The sequence below is a fragment of the Oreochromis niloticus genome, linkage group LG1 (genome assembly GCF_001858045.2).
Source record: "Oreochromis niloticus isolate F11D_XX linkage group LG1, O_niloticus_UMD_NMBU, whole genome shotgun sequence".
In the NCBI taxonomy this organism is placed as follows: domain Eukaryota; kingdom Metazoa; phylum Chordata; class Actinopteri; order Cichliformes; family Cichlidae; genus Oreochromis; species Oreochromis niloticus.
The window spans coordinates 25,664,721-25,684,019 of record NC_031965.2 but is presented as its reverse complement, the minus strand read 5'-3'; the positions used below and the strand labels follow the sequence as shown (position 1 = coordinate 25,684,019).

At 42.7% G+C, this 19,299-nt stretch overlaps 1 protein-coding gene across 4 annotated transcripts in view; it reads right to left on the bottom strand.

The window, feature by feature from the left end:
- galnt2 (UDP-N-acetyl-alpha-D-galactosamine:polypeptide N-acetylgalactosaminyltransferase 2) overlaps positions 1–19,299 on the bottom strand; it is a 68,751-nt gene that overhangs the window by 27,151 nt on the left and 22,301 nt on the right. For 2 of the 4 annotated variants that reach the window (XM_019359552.2, XM_019359561.2), the window contains exons 2-3: positions 1,695–1,782; positions 1,013–1,039 (exon numbers count right to left, since the gene is read on the bottom strand). In XM_019359552.2, the coding sequence (XP_019215097.1) occupies positions 1,013–1,039; positions 1,695–1,782 (115 nt within the window). The remainder of the gene's footprint in view (positions 1–1,012; positions 1,040–1,694; positions 1,783–19,299) is intronic. The other 2 variants (XM_005458945.4, XM_003454487.5) reach the window with 1 other exon arrangement.

The window sequence follows — 19,299 nt, the reverse complement described above, 5'->3', positions numbered from 1 at the left end:
TAACCAGCACCCATCTTTGACGAACCCAAAGACTTGCTCATTTACTCTGTTTTTATTAGCAAGTCTTTTACTCTTCCACATATCTCCTAGGCTCCATCTCCTTGTCCTCTTGCTTTCTCACCACTTTCCTTCTGTTTTCTTTCTCCTCTTCTTAAGTGTGCTTGTGTGCTCTGGGTGATGTTGTGATACGCTGTCATTGCTGAGTGTAAAGTCACCCTGAAATTGAAATGCCCTCACTTCAACATTCAAATTGGATAGCATTGCTGGATCAGATAAGAGAGTGTGTGTTCAGCGTTCGCAGGTCACGGGCCTGTGAAGGAGGGGCGTTGGCTGCTGCTGCTGCTTTGAGTCAGCCAGACGATGGGTGCTGAATGAGAAATCAGATTCTCCTCCTGCTCTCCTCTTGGCTGTCGGACACTGAAACAATGTCTCTCAGAGTTTGGGTGGAGACGCATAGTTGGTTTGTGGGAAGATCGAAATTGGCTGCCTGAATTATTTTGGACAGGCAATCGCCTCCAACCTGTTTTTAAGTCTGAATCATACAGATGTGCTTATTTCATTGGGTTCCCTCGCTGTGGTTATTCAAACACGATAAGGTTAAGGATGTTCATGTTCTACTGGTAATAAAACAAACTATGCTGCTGTGTTACCGCGTTTTGAAAAAGGAAATGGTTTCGGTTGTGGGGACATGATGCGGAATACTTTCTGGATACATGAATGTGGTTAACAGTGTCTGCAGTGCACATGCTCTGCAGCTGGTATGTATTTGTGTCGTGCCTTTTCCTAGAGTTCAGTCACAACTGCAAGCAATGAGAAAGTGAACTCCACAGATCCTGAAGGATCAAGAATAAAAGATAAATTTGACACACGTGTGGCTCAGACATGAATCGTTCCTGCCAGTTAAAGGGAACTACTACACTACTTTTACAGGACAGCAGGTCTCGGGAGCACTACTGCAAATGTACTACTACGTTAGCTACAAGTTTAAGAAGTTAAGAAGAAGACAGCTTACCAGAGCTCTGAAGCCCCATTCCCATGTCTGCACAGGACAAATTAAGCGTTATTAGGACAACACAACCAATGGCTGTCAAGATGCATTGCAATAAACTGCATATAAAAGATAGAAAAATCCACCAAGCCTGACAAGTTAAGTAAATGTGATTTTTTTTCTAATAACGTGTGCTTGCAAAGATAAGAAGAAGTCTACTTCTTGCATGATTTATTACCCTTGCAAACACTTTATTAACAAGTATGTCATCTCAATTGCTCGTATCAAGCCTTAATTAATATATTATGATGTTTTTTTAAATTATGGCCTCATTTTAAGTAAATAGAGACCGTAAGCCACAGTTTGCTTTTGGGTCCACTAATTTACAAGTCACTACTGTATAAGAGTGAGCATCCACAGTTTTTACAGTCAGATCCACTCCTCCTCTTGTGATGTGTGGTTTAAAAAACAAAAACAACAATATACTGTCATCCAATGCTTTGAAAGAAGGACTCCACCCCCCAATAGCTGAGGCCACAGTGACTACATCCAAAACTGATATACAGTGTGTGGTTTTAACAAGGAGAAACAGCATCTGGAATAAAAACAGATGTTTCTTCAGAGGTTTCCTCTCTGAATGTCCCCATTTAGCCGTGTAACTGGGCCAGAGAGGTTGTGATATATGATTTGTGGGGAAGTTTCCTACCTGGTGGCAGTGTCTCTGGGCCGTGGGCTTTGTCGTCGGAGTTGTGACCTTTGATCCTACCGGTCAAGTCCCTGGACTTCCATTCATCCTGAAAACATCGAGAAAGGCGGTTAGTCACAGTTCTCACACTGTGAGCTTGGGTACAAACAGCAAACAAACCTGAAGCAAGGCAAACAGAAGTGAGCTGAGTGTATGAACATCTGATTTGTTTGTATTTGGAAGCGCTGTGAAGATTACAGAGAGAAATGTGCAAGGAAAGACGAAATGGGACCTCACAATGCAACGTAACATGCAGAATGAAAAGAGCTCATTTTAGCTTCACTAGTTCAAGTCTTGGACACCGCTAGAGTAGCTCTGCGTGAGTCCCAGCTCGTAAATGATCCCCATTTATCTTATACCGGACCTTGATGGACATTTTAGCTCTTCTATCTTTATAAGCCAACTTTGATCTGATTGGCTTTCCTTCAGAAAAAGGTTTAAACAGCAGGTGGGTGGCTGTGTGAGCAGAGCTGTATGCCTGAGAGCACATTAAGGATATTCCCTTCCTTTGACATCAAACAGAGTAGTTTGAAACTGAGCGTTTAGACTATTCTGGAGCCTGAGAAGCACCTCCAGTTTGAGCACTCCTTTTTTTCAGTAAAACCTCATGAAATCAAATTCACATTAAAATGTTTTGAAACAACGAGCAAGTCCACTCAATGAAAGCCTATTTAGATAACAGGATGTCCAGCAAACATAGCTCTACTGGTCAAAGATGTTGAACGGTCAAAGCACTTAAAAATCAATAAATTATCCAGTCAACGTGTGCTTTAGAACGGTTTCATCATCAGTTAAAATATGCACACTCCCGTGATCATCCACAGCCTGTCAGTTTCTCTCCGTTAGCCATTTAAAATCAATGCTGGCAGCGATTCAGAGGTCGACTTGTTCGTTATTTCACTCACTAATTTGGCTGTTCTTTTCATCCTCTTCTGTTCATGATTCCATAATTTCACTCATTCATTTTATTCCTGTAAGGTCATCTTCTGAGCCCTTCTGAGAAACACCGTCATCTTCTTGCCCACACCATTTGTACAAATGGACAGATGACCGAGCCACCCATCCATCCTCGTGTCCACATAAGTTACAATTAAAACCCACCGGATCGATACGCTGGCAGGGAACACAATTAGCACCATTCACTCTGGGTCCAGACTGCTGCCCTTGACTTCAGAAATACTATTATTCAGCTTTCTTATTTGCTCTGTAGCCCGCATTTCACCTTCAGCCTCTCCAAAATGTGTTATTGATCCGTTTTCTTTATGCCTTCAGGACAGGCAATAACGACGTGATGTCACAAACCACCGCAGACCGTACTCAGCTGTTAATTTCTACCCCTGACAGAAGGGCTAATAGGGATTTTCACAGCTTTTTTATGCATTAACGTTAGCAAAAACAACTGCTGTTGTTTTCTGTGACTGTTGCCCATCATTTAACTGTATGCCAGATTTTTAAATCATCTGCTGTGGACAGAGTCTCAGTCTGTTCTGAAACCACAACCTTTCCTCAGTGACTGCAATAAGATTAGACTGTCCACTACCTGCAACTACTATAAAAAAAAAATCCTACATAAAATCAATTTCTATAAGTGCTCAGGACAGATGAGTGTGTGCACAGTTAGAGAGTAATGTTCGGTGCAGGATAAAGACTAAAGCTGGCAGTGTACTTCCTGCACAAACACAGTCTGACAGGTTCTGAGGGGTAAGAATAAAACATGGGGGCTGATTTTCTGGTAAAATAAAGCAACAAATTGGTGCAGGACTTCTTCCTGGTTAAGCAGTTTTCTGAAAAGGAAACAACTTGCAGACATTTTACAATCAACTCTTCAAATGCTGGCTGCATTATGAGCAAATAATAAGCCACCTTTCATTATAATAAGTGATTGAGAAGAGATCAAATTAAGATTATCCTTTTTATAAAGGAACACACCCCCCTTCTTGAATTCTCATTAGTTTTGATGATCTGTATTCTTTGCAGTCGCTGATCATACTCATGTTTGCACACGTCTTTCAAGTACGACCAAACACTTTAACGTGATTATGAGACAATTATTCATATCAGCCAAGGTGTCTCTTTGTCTCTGTCAAGACAAATTTGATCGCATCTGTCACATCTTCACTCTCTCCCAGCACGCCCACCCCCACCAGGAAACTGTCACCTGTTTCTTTATATGTCTGGATGCCTCCCAGTCCACCGCGCAGACCCACTACAGAAGCAGTTACATGCTGAAACGCTGCTGTGAAAAGACCTCCATCTAAAGCATCTGTGCTATGTGCAGCAGCATCATGCACAGCATCAAATGTGCAAAGCAGACCTAGGCTAGTGCATAAGACACTGGATAACCAGGGGATCTAGCCTAATACAGCTGATATAAACCTTACCAGAGGACTTTATATACCATGAATTGGAAAAAAAGAAGAGTTTTATCATCTGGCTTCTAAATGAAGTTCTCATTCTTAATAAACACTTGTTCTAGCCTTTATAATTTGTGGAGGTAAAGTGACCTACACCCTGATTCTACTGATATTTAATTGCATCAGTAAAGCAGAAGGCCATTGTACAGTACACCATTAAACACTATGTCATGCACTAGGGACATTTTTACACGTTTCTTTGCTACAGCAGGAAAAGTACAGGTGCTGATAATACTGAGTCTGTTAGAGTGATTAGTTTCAATTTTTTTCCTAATTAGTTTCCATTTTTAATTCATCTCAAGTTTTTTTTTTTTTTTCAGTTCAATTTTAACTCCATTCGCTTGCTTCAGTTTAGCTTTTAGTATCTGGAAATGTAGGTTTAGGTTTTATGAGTTTCTATGTTAGTCTTTTTTATTACTATACTGTGGGGCGGAGGGGTATTACAAAAGATCTTAGTCACATACAACATATACACCAAAGCCTCCGACTGGCTGTTGTGCTGACAAACCTGAGGAAAGTGAGAAAGACTAAAACTGAGGACATCTATTTTCTTCTGCTTATCCAACTCTGGGTCATAGGGGCCGGAGCTTATCATAGCTGTCATGGGGTGAATACCCTGGACAGGGCTTACACAGAGAGAGAGAGCGACAACCATTCAATTGAATGATTTAGAAGTGCCAGTTAACCTAAAATGCATGTTTTTTGACCTAAAGAGGGGAAGCCAGGGTACCGAGACTGAACCCACACAGGGACAGACTCCACAACGAGGCCAACTGTTTTTAGTTACATCTCTTCTTTTTTCATCAATTCACTGTGGAAATGTTTTTACACTGACACAACAGGAAGTTTCGCTGGTCTGGCCCACTTACGGTCGAGGTGGGCTGTATGTGGCCTACGATGTAAAAGGAGTCTGACATCCCTGATCTATCAGGAGTGTAGCTTGGCTTATTTGAATAATGAAGGCAATTCCTTGTTCCACACGGATATCTTCTCGCTCCAAATCTGTGACCCTGCAACCTCTTTAGCCATCTCACAACATACCCAGCAGGTCTGAACAAACTCAATCTCGCTCTCTCTTTCTTTGTCCCCAAAAGGATTCGTTTGTCTTTTTTTTTTTTTTTTTTTTTTTAAACAAAGAAGACAGTTGGAGATGGAGGTCAGCAAAAAGGCACGAAATACTCTTAAAATAATAGCTGGAAGATGAAAGAAGAGTCAACCAGAGAAAAGGTAATTGGAGAGAAAGTTGGGGGAAAATAAATCCCTGCTACATTTGAGCTGCATGCTTCCCGGGTAAACTTCTCTGTGACTTATGGGAAGTACTCTCCATCACAGATCACACCAAGATAGAAAACATTAGGAGATAATGAGAACAATGCAGTGCTGTAAGGAGCCAGACGTGTGATTTATCAACAAATGGTTACTATAAATATGACAAATCGCTGATTGAGACATGATTTAACAGAGTAAGTAGGGAGCAGATGTTGACGAGCTATTTTTATAGCTCACATCATATGAACGGCTTGAAAACCTCTTAGTGAAAGTGGCCTCAGCCCATCTTTGGCTCTCCTCAAAGCACAAAAAAATGACTGATTAAAATGATGTACACTTAAAGAGAAATAAAATCAACCTCAGTGATGCACTGTGGGCTTTTGGAAACAGAGAAAGGCACGTTGTTGAGCAACTGTTAACCCCTTGATGTCGGGTTCATGTGGTTTGTTCTAACTCTTAATTGAATCTCAATGATTTTTCCACAGCATCAAACTAAGCTCCAACCTCTGGGGCTAAAACATAAAGCCAACACAAAGTGCCAAGAACTCCAGTTCCTCTAATAGCTTCACGAGGCAGGCTCCAAAAGCTAATTTCCCCTTCGTAACAACTGTACAGGGGTGATTTTTTTTTTTCTGCCCCACCAACACATTTGGATTTTGTTAAGGCTCACTACAATGTTTAACACTGACGCCTCACAGCATGAAGACTCCTCGTGTGAACCCTGGCTAGAACCATTCTGTGCCTTCACTGGATTGCTCTTACAATCCATTCGAGCGAGTTTGACAAGGGTCAAACTGTGATGGCTAGACGACTGGGTCAGAGCATCTCCAAAACTGCAGCTCTTGTGGAGTATTCTTTGTGGTTAGTATCTAACAAAAGTGGTCCAAGGAAGGTGAACAGTGGTGAACCAGGGTCGTGAGCAGCCAAGGCTGACCCACGTAGTCTGACCCAACAGACGAGCTACTGTAGCTCAAACAGGCAATCAGGATAAATGCATATTTTGATTAAAGGTGTCAGAATAAACCGTGCATCACAGTTTGTTGCATATGGGACTGCAAAGCTGCAGACCAGTCAGGGAGCCCCATGAAGGTGCTAATAAGGGGCATCTGAACATCAGAACTGCTCAACAGAGTGATGGAAAAAGACGGCGTAGTCTGATGAATCCGGTTTTCATTTAGATCACATGGATGGCCAGCTGTGTTGTTTATCTGGGGAGAAGCTGGCATCCGGATGCACTATGAGTAGAAGGCAAGCAGGCAGAGGCAGTGTAATGCTTTGGGCAGTGTCCTGCCATCCATGTGGATATTACTTTGACATGTACCACCTAAGCACTGTTGCGATGCATGCACATCCTTTCATAGAAATAGTACTCCCTGATGGCTGTGGCCTCTTTCAGCAGGATAATGCGCCCTGCCACAAAGAAAAAATGTTTCAGCAATGGTTTGAGGAACACAGTAATTAGTTTGAGGTGCTGACTTGGGCTTCAAATCCCCCTGATTTCAATCCAATCGAGCATCTGTGGGATGTGTTAGACAAACAATTTCGATCCATGGAGCTCCCACCTAACAACTTACGAGCTTACAGAATCTGTTGGTAACATCTTGGTGGCAGATACCAAAGCACACCTTCAGGGGTCTAGTGGAATCCATGCGTCATTGGGTCAGAGGTGTTTTGGGAGGAAAAGGGGGGACCAACACAACATTTGGCAGGTGGTTAAAATGTTATGGCTGATCTGTATAAACTGGCCGTGGATTTTAGTCAGATGAAGTGCTGTGAGAGTCTGTGGGTAAATGTGGCTTGTAGTCTGTCAGCTTGTAGCAGTTCGAGAGGTCAATAAGATCAGGAAAAGTGCTATATAAATGCCAGGCCAGGCCTAAAATTAGGTGCTGCTTTGAGAGATGTGCTGACACAGGCAGCTGGAGCCGGTAACTGTCTCCTTGGCCTCACCTTTGCTACCTGCAGTCACTGAACAGGATCTGTCGACTACGTTTGTCCTGTTGGCATCTTCTTTTTTTATGCAAGTATCAGACAAATAAAACAGCCTGCAGCGGGGGACGAACCAGTCCAAGACTTCTGTGCTTCAGTTTTGATGAGTGAAATTCTATTAATTTATTAGTAGAGTCTATTGCTAATCAACAATAAATAATACCAACATTAAGAATCCAAATCTCCAATCCAGAATATTAAGGGTGACATCACAGTGGCTACATCCACTTTTTATATGCAGGCTATGATTACAGCTCATACTCTGTCATGGGCAATGTTTCATCAAATGGAAATATTGTTTGTGTGCAGAATCTTCCTAATTTCCTCAAAAGCTCAGATGATCTCCACTAGAATTTTAAAACAATGTTCAAGTGGCTTCAAGAGCCAGACACTTACTTGGCCGGGATCAATTTTCCAGTTGTTAATCTAAGCTAAGCTAAGCGAGTCCTGGCTGTAGATACACATTTACTGGATGGATGTGAGAAAGATATCAATCTTGTCATCTAGCTCATGAGAAGATAACAACAAACCTTAGAAGTGGATTTCTATTTTTCATTTCTCTCTTTGGTCCCGGCCTGTGAGCAGCTCTCTTCCTGTCTGTCTTTCACATTTTTTTTTTCTTTTTTGTCTCTCACTTCATTTTTCTGTTTTGCATCGCGGCACTTGGGCAGCCGTTTGCTTATTCTGCCATCGGACAGATGGTCATGACACAGAGTCAAAAAAGGTACCCCACACACACACACACACACAAAGGAATGAGTCATGGTGTAAAGCCAGCTTGTGTCCAGCTCTATATCTATCCACGACACTCCTTTCTCCTGAGACAGGATTATGTTAAATTTATGTTTAAAACACCTTCTGCTCGTCATACTGTCCTTTGTTGTTCTTCATAAAGCTGCTGCTAACATGTCTTTAAGTGTCTAAGAGGTTTAACCCATTTTTGTTTGGTCTTCTATTCTTTCTTCAGATTTTTTTTCTGTTTTTCTTCTGCACTGATTGGTTTGTTCTTTTTGCTTTAAGCCACCAAACAGCGTGCGTTTATCTCTGTGCTTTGCTGGTGGTTTATAAAGAGCAGGATTAAGCATCTTACCACACACTGAGCAATATAGAAAACATATTGATTGAGAAAAGTCAATATGTGTGGGGGGTTTTTTGGGGGGGATTTTTTATGTCACGCTTTAACACAAAGAGACAGGCAGCTGGATGGGGCGGCGAGGAAATGACACCTGGCGGGATGTGAGCAGCATTTTCACAACGTGACGAGAACATGCTGTATGTCAAAGCACTGAAGTCGGCAATATAATGAACACACACTGAGACTGTCAAAACCAATATCATGTTCGAAAACAGCAGTTTCTTTTCTTTGGTGTGAAGGGAATCGAGAGCGCTGCTTCTAAATAACCACAGGGTGTCAATCAACTCAAACATGCAGTCCTCTCACATTTTAACATCAAAATATAGCCAGACACCAACTTCAAGAAACAATATGACTTTATAAACTTTTTGTTATCTGCAGACTGAAGGATCTACCTGTGCACAACAGAGCCATCACACCTGCTTTTCTAATAGTGGGATGGACTTTAAGCCCCCGTCAGATCAGGCCAACTGTGCATGTGTGTCTTAACAAGTGTCAGCTCATATTTATTATGCGGGGTTCTCAGAGCTTACATGCATTACTGTGCCAGTTCGGTTATCGTGCGCTCATCTGAAAGTATGCAAGTGTGTATGTGAGTGTGTCATGCAGTCTTGGTGGGACCTCTAACAGTCAGTATAATCCACAGTAATCTGATCACATCCACAGATAGATTAACTCGGAAAGGAGCCAAGAGGTCAATAACACACACACACACACACACACACACACACACACACACAGTACTCTCGCTGCGGTGAGACACCCATGAATGGCCGATATATCCAAATACATATTTGCAGAAATCACTTATTGTGAAGCTATCTGAATAGTTCATGACTCTGGCTACAGTTGGGATCTATGGCCACAGCTGCACGCACGCGACTATGAACTCGATAACCCCATGCACCAACACGTTATTTCTGTATTCTCAGTTCTCAACAGATGAATTCTGACACAGAATTTGCATATCACACCCAGGTTTAGTTGCCATTATTGAAATACTTCAGTTCCATTTGTGGGGTAAACATTTAGTCAATCTTTATATGTTCACTTTTATTCCTCCTTTGAAATAGAAGTTCTCCAACGAGTTGTGATCTGCAAGGTCTCCAGTTGGGCGTGGCCAAAAAGTCTCCAAGGTAAGGCTCCCAGGTGATGTCTTGATTGGACTGCTCAACCACCTCAACTGGGTGCTTTTGACACAAAGGAGCAGGAGGTGTACTCCAAGCTCCCTGATGATGCTCAAGCTCCTCACTCAGTTTGTGTGGAGGCTGTGAGCCACTAAGGTTGGTTCACTGGACAATTACGGAGTCCAACACTGGTTCTTTTTGGGGTTGATTTAAATGGATCAGCTGTTAATTGGATGGGTGAAGGGATGGATGGAGGTTTGACGCCTTGATAATTTAAATCTGTAAACAGGTCAATTTTAAATCCAGTTGCCGATGCACACCTTGAACTGCAAACGCATGGTAATTGTTATCAGTTGGACTTGGCCATTTAGAAAATGTTCACATATCACCCAACCTTACCAGCTTCCCTACTAAGAAAATTCAATTTGGCTGTTTATATCTGCAGTCTTAGTCATTCGGCCTTTATCTGGAGCTCATGACCATGTGTGACAGTTCGAGCATGGCTTACAGCAGCATGTGCTGCTCCTGATTAAACAAAATGTCTTTCAACTGGACGACTGTGACAGGCTGCATCTGTCTTGCCGAAGTGTCCTTAAGCAGGATGCTGATCCTAATCAGCTCCAGGCAGGGCACTCAGCAGCTGAGCCTGACCTTTAACCTCCTTGAGGAGTGGAAGAAATATCACTTTAAGGGACTCAAAGCAAAATCTAGATATCATGCAGCTCTGCCTGTCCCAGAGGGAATCAAACTAGTTTCCCTCAGTGTCTGCGAGCTGGTTTTTAAAGTGTGTATATACTTTTCCATTAGTTTAAATAAAAGGCAGGCTGTCCAGTTAGATAAACATAAAAAAAGAAGATTCTCACAAGTCACAACAGTCCCCGCCCATCTCGCATCACAGCACATGGAAATGTCATCTTTTTAAGCAAGTACCTCACATCACCCTGTGAATCATAACTCCTCCTTTCATGCCGCTCAAGTTAGATCTCCTACAAGCTGCTGCTAACTTACTGAGTTTAGACAAGGTTAGCATCCATGCACTGTGGCCTTAAGTACAGAGTATAACTGAACCGGACCACATATGAGACAAGAACACTTCTGGAAGAATCAGCTGCATAAAATGTTAATACGTCGCCAGACTTGAACTGGACATAAACTCCCGAATGTTTCGCCATTGAAGTCTTAGAGACACCATTACATTATATGTGTAATTTCATGGTTACACTCGGTGGGTAATCCAGAAGATAATACTGGATTCTCAGAGGGGTGAGAACAAATTTCAGTCATGCATTCTTGGTAGTGACCAGCAGGGGGCAACTACTCTGCTTACAGAAAGAAGCGTGATTGTATGTCTATGAGAAAATGACCCTATTTCTGTCTTAAAGTAACAAGCAAGTAAACACTGTCCTGATAAATGTATGCTTTCGGTCATTAATTTTATGCCTTATTTATCACAGCATGCTGTTTATTTTATAAATTACTGTCCCATTTACAGCACAATAGATGATAAACAGGAAATGGTTGATGGTGAGCCTGCCTTGTTACTGAGGTGGCTACGGCGTAAGCATGCGGTGTCCCTTTTCTCAGTAAGATTGTGGTAGCAGGGTCTGATTTTGGCTCAGCTGCAGAGCAGGGGGTGAAGCTGAGGGTTCAGGGGGCAGTGCCAGGAGAGATTGGCTGCCACAGCTGTCAGTCATCAACTAATGATGTCTCTCCTATTTATGCAATACGTACTGGGACCAAAGTGTGTGTGAGGGGAGTGTAAACCTGGACTGGCAGCAGCTGATGAACTGAGATGACTGAGCACAGTGTGAAACACACAAATTTCCAGTATCCAGGTGGATTCACCTGGATTTGAAGCGTTGGCTTCATTTTTCAGGTCTGGAGTTTCCCTTTGGTGCTGAATTAATTGATAAAGGCAGGGATTACATATAGTAAAGGGACATGGACATCTACAGATGCCACAGATTAGTCCACGCAGTCTCCTGGTGAATCCACCTGGATACTGATGTGGCCTCTTCTGTCACACAACCCTCGGCATCTCCTCCGTCACTACATCATCCTATTTTCCTCCAGCTCGGCATTTAGATCCAACATCCTTTGTCCACCGTTTCCAACTATCCCTCCTCTGCACATGTCCAAACTGTCCCTCTGATAAACTCATTTCTAATACCACCCTGGGCACAAATCTGCTACCTCCAGCTCCACCTCCTGCCTTTTTGTCAGTGCTGCTGTCTCCAAACCATAGCAGGTCTCACTACCCTCCCCTGCATATATCCTTCTGTCACAAATCACCCCTGACACTCATCTCCACCCACTCCACCCTGCCTGCACTCTATTCTTCACCTCATCTGCATTAATAACATTTTTTCCTTTTAGTTTCACTGTTACACTCGTCAACTTGTCCACAATTAAAATGTCTTTCTCTAAAGTCCAAATGAAGTGTGAAGCGATCATCTGCCTCCCTTTCTGTCACACCATGCTGTTTTATGCAATACATTTTAACATGGTGATCTATAGGGGTCGATATGCTTTTGGAACAAGTAATACTTTCAGGAAATGCGTGAGTTGGCTTCATTTTTCAGGTCTGGAGTTTCCCTTTGGTGCTGAAGTGAATGATAAAGGCAGGGATTACATGCAGTACAGAGACATGGACATCCACAGATGCCACAAATTAGTCCACGCAGTCTCCTCCAGGCACACAGCCTCGTACCCACCATCTGATGATGCTCTGACTAAAGCAAAGTACAGCATACTCCGAAGTTAGAACTATAACGGGCCTCTTATGAGTTACATTGACAATGAAAACCAAATTCCCAGACTCGCTGCAGCGAGGCTGCCCTCTCCAGCTCGAGCTGCAAGTCGTTTATCCAGGAAAAGAAAGAATCTTTAACAAGTCCCATTTCTTCCCTCCTCTTTAATCACAACTCTGCATCCTCAGGCCCCTCACACATGCACGCTAACACACAGTGTCTTCTGGCAGCAGTTCAACATCAAAGATGAAAGCAGTGAAAGTAGCTTGTTGCTCAAAACAAGTCTTACAAAAAACAGCCATAGCTGGAATATCATTACAAACACAGGGGGAGAGCGAGGTTCGATAAGGAGGGAGGATGCAGATGGAAGCTTCTGGCATTTGCGGGCAGTTTTGTTTTGCCACCCAACAGAGCTTTCCAGTAAAACGATTTTGAGGCTCAGGTTTTTGTGCCTCTGCAGCAACAAACTTTGAAATCAAACTGTCAAATTACGCAAACGACTGAACTCCTCACCTGTGAACACCACCTCTTTCCCTTTTCTCCTTACTTCATTTTATTTTAATGCATCTCATCTCCGTTCTCATCGACCTGCCTCCCTGCAGCTCTTTGTCATGCCGCACCTTCCCCTGTCATCTCTGCCGGTCTCCTTTTATTTCTCCCCTACATATACCACCCCCCACCGACAAGCCCTCAGCTCATCTCCCACTTTTTGCTCTACTCTTTCTCCTTTCGTTCCCCTCAGTCATTAGTGCTACATTTTTACTTTTAGTTTGCACTTGAAGATGCTGCAGCACCACAAAGGGAAAAAAAAGGCCTCATCCTCATCATCTTCGGTGTCTTCATCACACCAAATTTTCCAGGAACTAATTTGAGACTCCGCTTGAGCACTAAATGCTTTGAATTATCTAACTGCTCGTGCTAAATAGCGCTGAAGGGAAACACAGCAGAACAATTTGCACATCACTGATTAAACTCTCACACAACTGTTGGCAGAAATGCTTGATCCTCTCTTTTTAAGAGCAACAAAGAGAGCAAACTGCAAATCAAGAGACATTAGAGAGGGCTAAAAGGATACAAAAGTCAGTCAGCAGGAGGTTTATCCAGCTCTTTTAAGTCGCACCAGTCTGAGTGGACCGTGTGATCTCTGTCCTGTCATTTAAGAGTGATTACTCTCACAGCATTAGCGGATCTTCACCTACTGTGCTGTCTGAATAACGCTGCACAGGGTGACTGATGGAGAGCAAGTTGGCCCAAGGCGGAGGTGTGTGCTCAGACCAATTTTCTACTGATGTCAGGCTAAAAGGAAAATAGTCTGCTATCCAAAAATCAGATTAGAACAATAATGATTTTATCAAAACAATCTTGCTGGAGTTGCTTTAAGAGAGCCAGTTATGCTCATTTCCAGCTCCATACTAGAGAGGTTCTGCATGATTCACAGGTCTAAATAATTCTTCTTTATTATTGATACACACACACACACACACCTGGCCTTGGTGTAACCCCTCAGTTTATCCTCTAAAACAAGCGGTTAAGCTCCTAGCCAGCTTTCTTCTGATTGGATGACTCTTACAAATCAAAGATAATCCTGCCAGTAAATACACTGGCCTCATTATTTGAAACATTGCCCAAGTTCAGGTTAACCATCTACCACTGCAACAGTACTCACAATATACTGTTTTGTGCTGTATACTTTTTTTAAGAAAAGAAAAAAAAAATCTAATATTTTTCAAATATCACCCCAAACTGATCTTAAATCACTACAAATAGTCCTAGTAGACTTGGGGCATGCTAGCCTAAACTGGAACAATTCACATCGTGTCAATTTATTACTTAAAGGAGTCTCACACAAAACCTTCTGATTTCATCTATTTCTATAATTCTATGTAATTACACAGGATTTCATGCGGTTTATTGGTCTGACACCTGGTAGCAGTTAGCCACTTTATCTCCACCTTCCTGCACCATTATACCCTATCCAAGGCTGTTAATAAGATAAGGAAATAAGGCAATGAATAATAAATATGTAGACACTTTGATTGATTACAAAAGCACATAAAAAAAAAACAGGGGAAAAAAGTAGGGCCGGGCAATTAATTGAACATTCAGAACCTCATTAATCAATGTAATCTTGGCCATGTTGGTTACTTTGTTTCTTTTTCCTGTTAATAATTCACCCATTATTGTACTACTGTGTGTTGTCACATGACTCGGCCTTGTCAAGTCCAAGCAAATCATCCATCCATCCATTCGCTTCCGCTTAACCTTTTCAGGGTCGTGGGGGGTGCTGGAGCCTATCCCAGCTGTCATAGGGCGAGAGGCGGACAGGTCGCCAGTCTGTCGCAGGGCTAACACACAGGGACAGACAACCATTCGCAATTTACTCTTTTTTTTTCAATTATCCTATCCCCACAAAGTGCATGTCTTTGGACTGTGGGAGGAAGCCGGAGTACCCGGGGAGAACCCATGCAAACACAGAGAGTACATGCAAACTCCACACAGAAAGACCCTGCTGGCCTGATGGTGGAATTGAACTCAGGACATTCTTGCTGTGAGGCAACAGCTAACCACCGTGCCACCGTGCTGCCCCCAAGCAAATCAATAAACTTGTTTTCTGATGTATGAATATACCCAAACTTTCAATCAGTTCTCCAACACAGAGAAGCTTGAATTCATTCCCCAAAAAAGTACTTCTGCTTCCCCTCTGCCCGACTGCCTGATGTTTAATAAGGCATGACTGAGGGAAAAAGTTATCCAAAACAACACACAAGGATCACAAGTGTCTCTCACACACACACACACACACACACACACACACACACACACACAGACCCCTGCTGATTCATGGCTCTAGGAAATGATTGCTTAACTTCAAACGCAGGGTGAGCCCATTTTGTTGCAACTGTAATAATGTCATAACTTTTGTTGCCTGAATAAAAAAAATGCTCTGTAGGAGAGAGAGAGAGAGAGAGAGGGAGGACAGAATACTATGTTAAAAAAACAACAACAAATAAACAAAAAAACCAGCAGTGTTCTCTGTAAAAACCACAAGACAACCCTGAAGCCTTTTTGACTTCAGTCGGCTCAGAATTCAGACTGCTCAGTGCAAACTGTGACAAGTCTCACCAGGGTGTGTGTGCGCACGGTTGTGTGTGTCTACATATGAGAGAGAATGAGAGAGACTCAGGGGGTGTAAGACGGCTCAATGGACCAATTGTGTTTGCTGGCTTCCTTCCCAAAACCCCATCTGCATCCTACACACACACACACACACACACGCACACACGCACACACGCACACACGCACACACGCACACACGCACACGCGCGCGCAAGGAAAGATGCACATTCACACAAACACACAAAAAGAAAAAAAAAATCTAAAGAATTCTCATCAGCTCCTCAGTTTTTAGCAGCAGCCATGGCAGGTCACTTCTGCTGTCCAGAAGCAAATTACAGAACAGGTAAAAACTCAGCACATTAAAGCCACAGCATCTAGGAAAGGATTAAAAGAGCTCATACGCACACGGTCTACTGAAAACCTGTTGCTCTAACAAAAGAGTGTTTACTGGAAAGGCACAAAATTGTGCACCACCCGCTGTTTGTCATTTATTAGAAAACAAATTACCACCACACTTCCAGTGCTGAGAAAATGTCCACCATGTGGAACATCTTTGCCCGAGGGAAAAAATCGAGTTTTAAGCATTTAAGCTTCCTGCTGCTGCGATTTACCACAGCTGCAGCTCAACAAACCCTGGAGAGAAAGTAAGAAACTCCTGCCGACCGTGCCAAACAAGTGAAGTCTTTCTTCACTAAAGCTGAAACAATTTGATAGTCACACTTATTGTGAAAATGCATGTGCCAAACATTTCCTAGCCACCGCTTCTAGGATTCATTGATTTTCTGTGCCGTATGTGATAGACTGCTAGCACCTCAGACAATAATCAAATATTTAATAAACCTGATCAAGGCGTCTCTGAGGTATGCTGCATACCTCTGTTGCCAGAGGTAGTAATGGAAATCAATATACTGAAAGAGTCATTATCTATCCATCTATGACTAAAAGCTTATACAGGAGGTGGCTCTGGAGGAGGATTTCAAAAAGGAGGCACGTGAAGCTCGCTCGGGAAGAGAACATTTAGCGAAAAAATAACCAGTGAGGCCAGTTTGTGAAACACTAGGAAAAGCAACTGTCCACTCAGTGTCTGTGTCTGGGCTGAAATGTCTTCTTAATGGTGTTGCTTCAGTTCTCTGTGGGTTTGCGGGCATTCATTTACATCCAGCTCTTTTAAGGTCCAGACACATCGTAGAGCTCTGCAGTTCAGCTGGGCCATTGTAACATCTTGATTCTTTAGAGTCACTGCTGTGCTGTTATCACTGTCCTGGTCCATGATCCATTTCTGGGCAAGCTTTAGCTTCTGGACACGTGGCGATACGGTTGAAGAAGTATTTTTTTAAAATTGTATGGCCAACATTTAACGTGCTAACCGAGGCCTGTGGACTCTGAGATGTGGCACCACTGTGTAGAACACAGTCTGATGTTAGGGTGAATTTCCTTGGAAGACTGTGGCATTGTGTTAAAATATACTTGAATGCCAGCAACAAGGCTCCTTGGCCTTTTAGTTCCTACGGAAGCAGTAAGGGTGTGCTGAACCTTGATTTCCACTTCTACAAAATCTACGTCCTGACTTCCAACATAACTGGAAACCCCTCTTAACTGTTCACTGCATCCTTCCACGCCATTCAACTTGTGACGGGCTGCCTCGACCCGATGTGGACTGTGTGCATGAGATTGGGTGGAAGGTCACAATGTAGGTTTAAAAGGAGTTTCTGGTAACATCATACATTACAACTAAATTTAAAAAAATAATAATTAAAAAATAAATAAATAAATTAGATTTCCTGCTTATGCATAATTCAGGCGTTAGTTTTAACAGGACTGCAAAGAGTCCTTTGACAACTTTCTTTGACTTTAGGTGTCCTTTAAATCTACTGTTGTACCTTTTATCTTTTAAGACACACACACACACACACACACACACACACACACACACACAGAGTCTTTTTATACTCTGTTTGAGGGGTCAGAGACTGGACCTTGTGTGCGTCTGTCCAGGATAACAGCGGGACATGAAAAGAGTGAGATAAAAAAGTGAGAGCGAGATAAGGTGAGAAAGAAGACATAAAAGAAAGCTGGAGAGCTGATTCACACTGACAGAAGCAGCTGGGGCTGAAAAACAAAAGGCTGGGGATGCAAACAAACCGCTGCATCCTGTACAACCATGTGGTTTATATCCCTGCACCATCTATCCTTTATCTGCTGACCGAGTAGCACTCAAGTTATAACAACCCCGACTTTATGACATTACGCGGCCAGAAACAGAAAATCAGGTGGCTCGACGTGTAGAACACGTGCCCCGGGTTTGAGTCCTCTCTGGTGTTCCTTTGCTCCCTTCTCTCAGCACCCTCCTGCCTCTGCCTTGCTCTCTCTGTGCTGTACAATAGAGGCAAAATGCCAAAATTAAATAAATAAAACACAGACACACACAATTACCATTCTGAAAACAAAATGTTCTCTTCCAAGCCATGAAATCTTTTCAAAATGTCACATTTCTACATGGCGGCAGTGATTATCCAGCGTTGTGAAAGCTGCTTATTCCCCCCGCTGTTAGTTGGTAGGAGTTGAAACAAATGACTCCCGATAATGGGCAAGTTCAGGTTCAATTTTCAGAAAAGAGGGAAGGCGCTGCTGGAGACACCGAAAGACAGGAAGCAAAAAAGGAAAAAAAACCCAAAACAAAGACAAAGCGAGAGGGAGAAGGAGAGAAATGTCAAGCGTGAGGGTGAAAGATGAGGCGGGGAGGAGATGGAGTGAAGTGCTGAATCATCCGAGTGTGTTTCAGCAGAGGGGGGGGGAAAGTAGGTCAGGGTGGTTTGGGTGCAGCGGGTGGGGATGTTAAAATCTCCAGTTCACTTGTAGTAACTCTTTCATCAACTACTTGTTTCCTCTCCTTTCTTTCCATTCACCTCCCCCCTCTTCCTCCATGCTGTCTTTTATGACCCCTCCTCCTCCTCCTTCTTCTTCTCCCTTCTAACAGTAATTGATTGTTCCTACTCTACCACCAGTGGAGGTCTGTGATTACTGCCACCAAAAAGGGTTTCTGACTGCGTTAAGCAAATCTGCCCTTCATTACCATGTTCATTATGAGAAATCAGTGAAAACTGCAGTCCCTGGCGTGTTTTTTAAAGATATATTGCAACACAAAATGCAGAATTTTACTCTCAAAGTAATTTTGGATGAATTTACAGTAAGATCCTCAAAGTATGTTCGGGCAATCTGTGTTTTACGGTGCTGATAGCAACTGAAATCGCATGTTACCTCATACCATAGGAGTGTATGTGTGTGTAAGGGAACAAGAAGGAGCTTTAAGTCTATAAATATTTCCTTTGCCATACAAGGAGAAAAGTTTGCACTTAAAGTCAGAAGGGAAAGGTGTGCTTTTGTGGATGTGGCTTACATATGGATGTTAGAAACAGCGGCACATAAAGAGTGTGTGTATGTTGTTCAGTGTGCATGCTGAGGACAAAGTAAATCAACATCAGTTCCCTCTGTAAGGCTATGCTGCCACATCTACTTCGAGCATAGAAGTGTGCACATTACTCTTTGCCCTCTGTATGTTCTATTACTTCCTATATTCAGTGATCAGCTTTTTAAAGCAGGTTTTCTCTTACATTGATGTATTAATTGAAGTTAAGATGCTCCTTTTAGGCAGAAGACTTAAAAGCTCTTATTGGATGTATGATTTTTGTCTATTAACACAACTTGAATCTGTACCATCTTCCGCTCATCTGTGATGCTAAACTCTTCGTGATTCAACTTGGTGCTGGA